Below are 9,369 nucleotides of genomic sequence, written 5' to 3' on the forward strand. Positions count from 1 at the left end.
ATTGTTTTTAGGGCATTTTATGGCTGATTTAATACACGGGTCCAAAATGACCCGCTAACACTACAGATGGCAGGAGAAAGCTAACACCAGAGGAAGGTTAAGGCAGTTCCAAAGGGAAAGGGTCCAAACTTCTCATTTATATCCCATTTTCATCTGCTGTTCCATGGAGATGGAGAAAATTGTCTTAACCACAAACTCATTCTGCCTCCAATGCCAAACAAAGAGAAATTAAGATTCCCACTTTGGTGCGATTCCTTTAATCCCAAATAAGCCATCAGGTAGTCTTCCTTTAAATGTAGCTAACGGTAACATCATCACCACGCTCAAATTTTACACTTTGTTTTATTTTAGCGCCCCCGAAAAAAAAACAAAAAAAACATCGTCAATTACCTTTAATGTGTGAACTTGTGAAAAACGGCAGTTCATCTTTTAAAAGCCTCGCATTTCTGAGTTATGAAAGGAAATGCCACTGCAATGAGCAAGGAGAGAGGCAGCAGGAGACAGAGGGAAATCCGCATAGTTTCTGCTGAAGACAAGAGAGAGGGATATGGAGGGGGACTTTGACCCCTTCTCCCAAACAAGGCCACATCCAAAGAAAACAGATGGAAAAAATATCTGAGGGATGTGGAGGTATGTTATAGTCTTTGGAAAGAGACAGGAAAAACCGAAAAACTGAAAAGTCTTCACAACAAGAAGTGGAACTTATACAGCCTGGTTCAGTCATTAAAACAAAAGATGTTTTGTTTTCAAGTAACCTTGAATCAAGGTTACTTGATTAATTCGACCCAGGGATGAAGTAATTACGCAACATGTATCAAATTCCTCATGGCGTGCTGCTTAACATGATGAAAAGCATGCCCAAATCTCCAGCATCAGCTGGTAGTGACATTGAAGTCAGCGTCTGACTGAATGAATTCAAACTGACTGCTTCTAAGGAATTAAGATAAGGATTAGATTTAAAATTTATAATTCAAATCTAAAAAAAAAAAAAAACAACCACCAAGTAGAGACTAGATTACCTTACATTATTTCAATCATCTTAAATTTCAATACTTTTGTCACAATCTAAACCACTTTGTATCAGATCAGTCCTCAGAACCAACAACCAGTTACAGGTCATCATTTGCAGTTCGCAAGTAAAAAAAATTACCTTGAAAAGAATTTTAATTTGTCTTAGTAAATTTCAATTAATCATATTAAAGAATTAAATTTAAAGTATTATTGAAATTTTTATTTTTACCATTTGTTCTACAAGAGCCTCAACATCAGTAAATTTGAAAATATGATTAAATGCAGTTACTGTGTGCAGTTTAATGATATAAAACACTTCATGTCCTGCAGATTTTTTTCAAGAGTAGTTTGTGGTGCTATCAATGCTGTGCCATGCAGCCACAACCATACAGCTACCAAAAAATAGTTTTTATAATTTTTACCATTGTCACAAAAGTACTACTTAATACTGCAATAAAATTCTATGTCTATGTCACTCTCCCCTACTCTAGAGTATATTTAATGTACAACAATGCATTTCTAGGATAACCTCCATTAAGTTGGTACCAGGGTGGCCTCATGGGGAGGGGACGGGAGTATTTTTTTGCTAGTGTCATCTATGTTGGCCATCACTCACACTTTTATTTAAAGCAATTTAACGTACATTCCTATTTTATGCTTGGCATACTGTTAGTAAATATAGGATTCTCATAAGAATTATTCTGGTTGGATTAGAGAGGTAACATTTAATAAGAGTACAAGGTATTCAAACCAAAACAAGAGAAATATAGTGTGATAGGTTTTCAGATGATGCCAAGCTTACTTGATTAATTCAACCCAGATTTGAAACTACAGTTTTAAAGCAGGACCATCATGCCAAAAATAAATAAATAAAATAAAATAACAATGCACTGATAATGTCATTTGTCTTTAATGATAATCCCGCCCACGTCTGATCGTCCAGAGCAGGGGTCCCCAAACTTTTTCCTGTGAGGGCCACATAACTTTTTCCTTCTCTGGTGGGGGGCCGGAGTCAGTTTGTAACAGAAAAAGTGTGACGATTGCAGGAGTACCTAAATGTAAAAATATTTTGTTTTCCAGAAAGTGCAATCAAATAACTCTCTCTGGGTTCTTCACAGAAAAAAATCCAGGAAGGATTATAGTCTGTATTTTCCGAACTATGAGCCGCACCGGACTATAAGCCACAACCTCAAAGTTTTTGTTTTTTTAAACCAGTAAACATACACATCTATATGGAAGCCCATTTCCGCCACTGTTACAAAAAAAAATAAAAAATAAATAAATAATAATTATCTCATTATAATGAGATAGTATCTCATTATTTTGAGTTTATTTTTTTTTTACGGAGTGGCGGAAACGGGCTTCCATACATCTAAACCTTGGAAATCTCTGCCGCGCTAGGTTTTCCACAACGATGTAGCAGCGGCAGAGGGAGCGGACACCCAAAATTTGAGTCATAACAGTTCCATTAATATCACATTTATTATGGTTGAAAAATAAAAAGTTGCCAAGATTTAACAGAACTGATTACGGTAGTTTCCGAACGGTAACGGTAACAGTAAAAGTGCTGATCCTTCGTGTTGCTACTAGCATGTGCTAAATCAGTGGAACCTTTTTATTACCGTGGACCGTCAAGACTTGGAAATTTTCTTGCGGCCCGGGAGAGGGGAGGGGGGGCGAACAGTCAGATAAGGCTTCTACATGTTGGTGTTCCCATTAAGTACTGAATATGCCCTATTTGGGTTGTCTTGGCCCTTTTATCGCAGCCTGTGGGGTTTTCCCTGACTGGGAACGAATACAACCTGCTGAATGTGACAGGTAGCCAATCATAAAGCGCAGTGACGTCAGAACAGAGGGGAATCCCAAACAGCTGACATATCGCGCAACTAAGAGTCAGGTGGATATCGGAGATGATATGTGGAAATGTTTATTATTAAATCTAAAATGTCATTATTGTTTATTCATGTTAACTATGAAAAAACATACACCTCCAAATCATAGTGCAGCAAATAGAGCGGCTGCTCCCATCGTCTTTCATCCACCCCCTTTTCTTTTTATTACATCTTTTATCTCTTAAAATGACTCCACAAACTATCACTACTGCTTCTACATCGTCATCCGTGTTTGCTTATTCTAAATTCTCGCTATTTTGTTTTTTTTTACTGGATTATCCTCTGGAATCGGGATGTTCGTGACTGGAATCGGTTTGCGCCGTGTGGCTGAACACGAACCGATCGAACCTGTACTTTTATCAGTACAGGTTCGATCATCACAGAGATTTGGAGAATCGGCTGACAATTCTTAAATTTTGCTGTCTAAACCAGACTTAAGACTCAAAAGCTCTACTCCTCTCCTCTTGACCACTGCCCAAACGCTCTGACTCTGGTCGCTATGGTAACGTTTATCCCTTCAAAATAATATACAGAAGCGCCACAAAAACGAACATTTTACTTCCGTGAAAATTTTAACTCACGATAATGACTAATGGGACTAACTGAGCTTGTTTCTCTGCAACGAGGCGGTCCCATCTGGGAGTGATGAGAGACATTAACACCGGAGGTGTTGCTTATATCCACAGCCTGCTTTGTCTCTACGTGGCGAAGCAGCTTGAAGCTTCATTGTCTCATTAGCAGCCGGTCGCCGCATGTTATGCAGAGTGGGCTTGTAATGTGGGACTCACCTACCGGTCCGGGATAAATCCATTCTCCTTTCTCTTCTCTGGGCCTTTTCCCCTTTGAAAAGAAACTTTCCAAAGACATCTGATCTGTTTCTTACTCATTTTGCTGCTTGTGGGCTCAATGTTGGCGCGCAAGTAACCAGACTTCCAATGATTCACTTTCTGCTAAAGAGCCCCCTGGTGGTTGATGAAAAATCCACAAATAAACGGCTTGTAGTCCAGAAAATACGGTATATGAAAAAAAATCTAAATGCTCTCTGGTATTGTTCAGGGGGCCGGACCAAATGTGGAGGCGGGCCGGATCCGGCCCGCGGACCGTAGTTTGGGGACCACTGGTCCAGAGTACTTTAGATTTTACTGGACCTGATGGTCCGGATTCCTTAAAAGCAATCAAACAGAACTTCACCGAAATGAAGCCAACTTTTCAGACTTCCTGATGAAGAGGTATGCAGGCTGCCTTAAATAAACAAGGAGCTTCCCTCATGAAGGCCGCTTAAGTTACACATTAGTGGATTCATTTTGTTAAGCGTTTCACAAACACAGACATTTTCACAGAGGGAGTCAGGGGTTAGAAATATGACCGCAGAGAAGAAGTTAAAAAATGACGACCAACAGCACGGAAACGCACTGACTGGAGAGGGAGCAGTGAGAAAACCTCAGAAAAAGAGACATACTTTACAAAGGGTTATGACGGACAATCATAACAGGGACTAATAGGTGAATTACATTATCTGCTAATGCGGGTCACAATGCAGGGCAGTTGGCTGCACGCGGGGAAGAAAGTGCTGGAAGCGGGATAACTTTTTGCCACGACAAAACTTGGTTGCCACGATGGGCAACGCCCATAGGTTTTAAGACTTACTATCGTAAACATGAGAAACAATGAAATTTAACTTCAATATCTTAATACTACACGTTATTTCAAGTTGTTTAAAAAGTTTAGTTTCTCGACGACAAGAAGAGAAAAAGACAAAATTAACTTTCATGTCAGGCTTTTGTCTCCTTTTCACCTCCACCTCTAAACCTGGCCACGAGTGGCAAAATGGAGGCCAGGTGACTTCGCAACTCGCGTTCCATGAAAACTACACGTGCGTGTAAATAACGGAAAGAAAACTTTGTTACGAGTTAGTTTTTAATTATTACACACACCGCACTTACCTTGTTTTTCACTTCTGCAGATAACCCATAGGCGGGACCTTTGTTGAAGGAAGTCATTGTTAAACTAAATGTTGACACTTCTCTTCTTAAATAAATTAAAAGAAGCACACCGACGTCTGAACACAAAACTGCACTTAATTATATTCGACTCTCTGCCAACGAGACCCTGAGAGAACAAACTACTTCCTCTCGTTTTACGGCCGCCAATTAGAGCGCTCCCACGGTTTAACAGTCAAAGAGAAAAATAGAGATAGTTCCCTGCTCTCAGTCCGCCTGTTTCTGCGTGTGGTTTACCGGGGCAATTTAAACCACCACATGAAGGTGGATTTTTTTTTGGGTGGAGCTTGGACAAAGCTGGTTATTCTTTCCTTTTATAGAAAACTATCATTTACATCTAGTCATAGATTATATAATTTGATAAGGCTGTTTAAGCAAGATTCCTATCTTCAGTCAGGTTGTAATGTGACAAAATACGGAAAAGTTCAAGGGCTTTTAAGACATTTGAAAACCACAGTGTGTGTGTGTGTGTGTGTGTGTGTGTGTGTGTGTGTGTGTGTGTGTGTGTGTGTGTGTGTGTGTGTGTGTGTGTGTGTGTGTGTGTATGTATGTATGTATGTATGTATGTATGTATGTATGTATGTATGTATGTATGTATGTATGTATCAGTGACGTGCGGTGAGGTTCATAGCTGGTGAGGCACCTACTTAATTATAATCAATTATTTCGCGCATGCGTACAATGCTGGAGGGCAAAAAGACTATTCTTTAACACGTGATGCTTAGCCGCAGAATAATTCCGTTATCGCAATCAAACTTAGACAGGTAGATATTATTAATTTCGTGCTGTGCTTAACAGCAAAGGGAGAAACCGTTAAAGTACAACTCAAAACCACGTCTTTCTCGCTCTGTATCAGCGCAGGTTCTGTATGGCTAGATCGCTCTATGAGAGCGCTGTTACTGTCTCTTACTCTGCAGTTGTGTAGTCACAATGTCTGGGTTCCTGAGCGCCCCCAGCGATGAGGCACGAGAACTGCCTGCCTCACCTCGAATTGTTTGTTTTTTTTGGTGTTGATTCCCTGATCGGTAATCTCTGCTTATCTGCTGGTTGAGCTGTTTTGTCGGTTGCTATGGCAACGGGTCGTGCGTAATACCGACATACAGAGTAAGAAAAGGCGGAATAGAAGTTGCTGGAGCTATTTTTTCTTTATTTCTTTATCCATTTAAATTTTGTTACTTTATTCCTAAATTTCTATTTTTTTGTATTATTTACAGAGTTTATTTGTAGGCTAATTGTTGATTTTATTTACTTTTTAAAATTTTATTTTTGTTTTATTTTCTAAATTTAGACAGGAAGTAATGTGGGTCAGTCCACTTTCTATAAGTGCAGGGGCCTGGTGAAGGACCAGCAGGCATTTGGGTTTTGGGCCGATGGTTTTTAAGAGTGGTAGCACGAGAACAAATGAAAGTTTGATCTCTGTAATTGTTTGGTGAAAGAGGAAAATAAATCACCAAGAACAATCAATAAGTTTGGACATTGAACCTTGTTTTGCCCGTGTYGAGAAACATGACCCCAGTGCCTTTAGTGGCTTGGTGGAACTTTTATTGGATGTTTGGCTTGGCAAACAATCAGAAGTGGTTCTGTCTAGTTTGGTTCTTCACCTGTTTATCAGCTTTATTGTACCTTTATTGTGGCGCACTGCAGTCGCTGCATTTCCTAAAAACAAGCGACAAAAACTGAGCTAATCCCCTCTGTTCGTAAAATGTGGTGATATTTATAACAGTCATCAAACTACGGCTCCTACAGCATATTTAAAATAAAACAATTGACCAATATCAGGGAAATTCACCCCTTCTTGCATCTTGACAAAACTAACAAACTAAACTGTTTATAGATTTGTACCATGGAGAATTTATCAAACATCAGTTTTCTAATCTTTATTTTAAGTCATATTTAATAGATATATCCAATAACAAATGATGGCGCTACAAATATATTCGTGTCAGATTTCTCCTTATCCTGTATTGGGATAAAATGGTTTTCTGGACACAATGAATCACATAGCGACTAATAGGTGCTGTCCAGTCCAGTAATACATATTAGCAGGAGAATGAAAGACGTAAAAATAACTACACTACATTAAGAACTTGTATTTAAGCCTTGGTGCTACATGAAGCTCATTTTGAAACAATGCAAGTTAAAAACACTATTATATACTGCCATATATATACTATATATATACTGCCACCCCTGAAAAAATCCCTGCCCCCCTCTTGTCACCCCATAAATATTTTTCTAGATCCGTCCCTGGATGGAATGGATGCATGTACAGTGGGGAGAACAAGTATTTGATACACTATTGATTTTTCAGGTTTTCCCACTTGCAAAGCATGTAGCTAACTGTAATTTTTATCATAGGTACTCTTCAACTGTGAGTGACGGAATCTAAAACAAAAATCCAGAAAAATACAATGTATGATTTTTAAATAATTAATTTCCATTTTATTGTGTGAAATAAGTATTTGATACACCAGAAAAAAGAAACTTGATATTTGGTACAGAAACCTTTGTTTGCAATTACAGAGATCAGACGTTTCCTGTAGTTCTTGACCAGGTTTGCACACACTGCAGCAGGGATTTTGGCCCACTCCTCCATACAGATCTCCTCCAGAGCCTTCAGGTTTCGGGGCTGTCGCTGGGCCACACGGACTTCAAGTTCCCTCCAAAGATTTTCTATTGGATTCAGGTCTGGAGACTGGCTAGGCCACTCCAGGACCTTAAGATGTTTCCTACGAAGCCACTCTTTAGTTGCCCTGGCTGTGTGTTTTGGGTCGTTATCATGCTGGAAGACCCAGCCACAACCCATCTTCAGTGCCCTTACTGAGGGAAGGAGGTTGTTTGCCAAAATCTCACGATACATGGACCCGTCCATCCTTCCCACAATATGGTGCAGTCGTCCTGTCCCCTTTGCAGAAAAGCATCCCCAAAGAATGATGTCTCCACCGCCATACTTTACGGTTGGGATGGTGTTCTTGGGGTTGTACTCATCATTCTTCTTCCTCCAAACATGACGAGTGGAGTTTAAACCAAAAAGTTCTATTTTTGTCTCATCAGACCACATGACCTTCTCCCATTCCTCCTCTGGATCATTCAGATGGTCATTTACAAACATCAGACTGGCTTTGACATGCGTTGGCTTGAGGAAGGGCACCTTGCATGCACTGCAGGATTTTAATCCTTGACGGCGTAGAGTGTTACTGATTGTTTTCTTTGAGACTGTGGTCCCAGCTCTATTCAGGTCATTGACCAGTTCCTGCTGTGTAGTTCTGGGCTCATTCCTCACCTTCCTCAAGATCAATGATGCTCCACGAGGTGAAATCTTGCATGGCGCCCCAGACCGAGGGAGATTTTCCGTTATTTTGTATTTCTTCCATTTTCTAATAATTTCACCAACTGTTGTTGCCTTCTCACCAAGCTGCTTGCCTATTGTCCTGTAGCCCATCCCAGCCTTGTGCAGGTCTGCAATTTTATCCCTGATGTCCTTACACAGCTCTCTGGTCTTGGGCATTGTGGAGATGCTGGAGTCTGATTGATTGAGTGTGTGGACAGGTGTCTTTTATACAGGTAACGAGTTCAAACAGGTGCAGTTAATACAGGTAATGAGTGGAGAACAGGAGGGCTTCTTAAAGAAGAACTAACATGTCTGTGAGAGCCAAAATTCTTACTGGTTGATAGATGATCAAATACTTATTTCACACAATAAAATGGAAATTAATTATTTAAAAATCATACATTGTATTTTTCTGGATTTTTGTTTTAGATTCCATCACTCACAGTTGAAGAGTATCTATGATAAAAATTACAGTCATCTACAAGCTTTGCAAGTGGGAAAACCTGAAAAATCAACAGTGTATCAAATACTTGTTCTCCCCACTGTATGCATGCTTCCATTTACCTTTGGGACAATAAGGATGCTTCTCAATTCTGTCCTAAGTGCTTGAATTCCATTGTTTAAAACATAATATGACAATATTATTTAAGGAAAGAAATATGAGTGAGATAGCAAGTAGGGTTTTTAATCTATTTTAATAAGATGGCATAAACCTTTCCTTAACAACCACAGCTGTTCATTAGCAACGTTCCTCAGGATTAAGAAGTTCAGTTTGCTAGCAACGTTTGACTTTAGCATTAGCCTTAACTCTACTAGTCATGGTGCACGTGCATTATTCCGAGTTTATCTTAAGACATGTTTCTGTGGGAATTATAAGGGGATCGTTTGAAAAGTTTCCACACAAATATTAAGAAAGGACTTCTCTTGCTGCTTTATGTACTCTTTGGTTTAACTTTGTTAATCGATCCTTGGCTCCACCTCCCCCTTCTCTTCCTCTGGTCGCGATTTATATCGAAAAGTCCTTATATGGAAGGAAACTTCCCAAATTCCTGAATGGGGGAGTGATCCATAGGGCCCACCCTGCATACCAGACGTGCAGCGGACGAGACGGATTGTCGCACTTTTCTGAGTCACA

General features: G+C 39.7%; 1 protein-coding gene across 1 annotated transcript in view; it reads right to left on the reverse strand.

The window, feature by feature from the left end:
* The window catches only part of cnn2 (calponin 2), a 19,788-nt gene extending 14,674 nt beyond the window's left edge, over positions 1-5,114 (reverse strand). Inside the window, exon 1 of the mRNA XM_008433441.2 lies at positions 4,847-5,114. Coding sequence (XP_008431663.1) covers positions 4,847-4,903 — 57 coding nt within the window. The 5' untranslated portion in view covers positions 4,904-5,114. The remainder of the gene's footprint in view (positions 1-4,846) is intronic.
* Positions 5,115-9,369: the final 4,255 nt, after the last annotated feature.

Source organism: Poecilia reticulata, linkage group LG17, assembly GCF_000633615.1.
Source record: "Poecilia reticulata strain Guanapo linkage group LG17, Guppy_female_1.0+MT, whole genome shotgun sequence".
In the NCBI taxonomy this organism is placed as follows: Eukaryota; Metazoa; Chordata; class Actinopteri; order Cyprinodontiformes; family Poeciliidae; genus Poecilia; species Poecilia reticulata.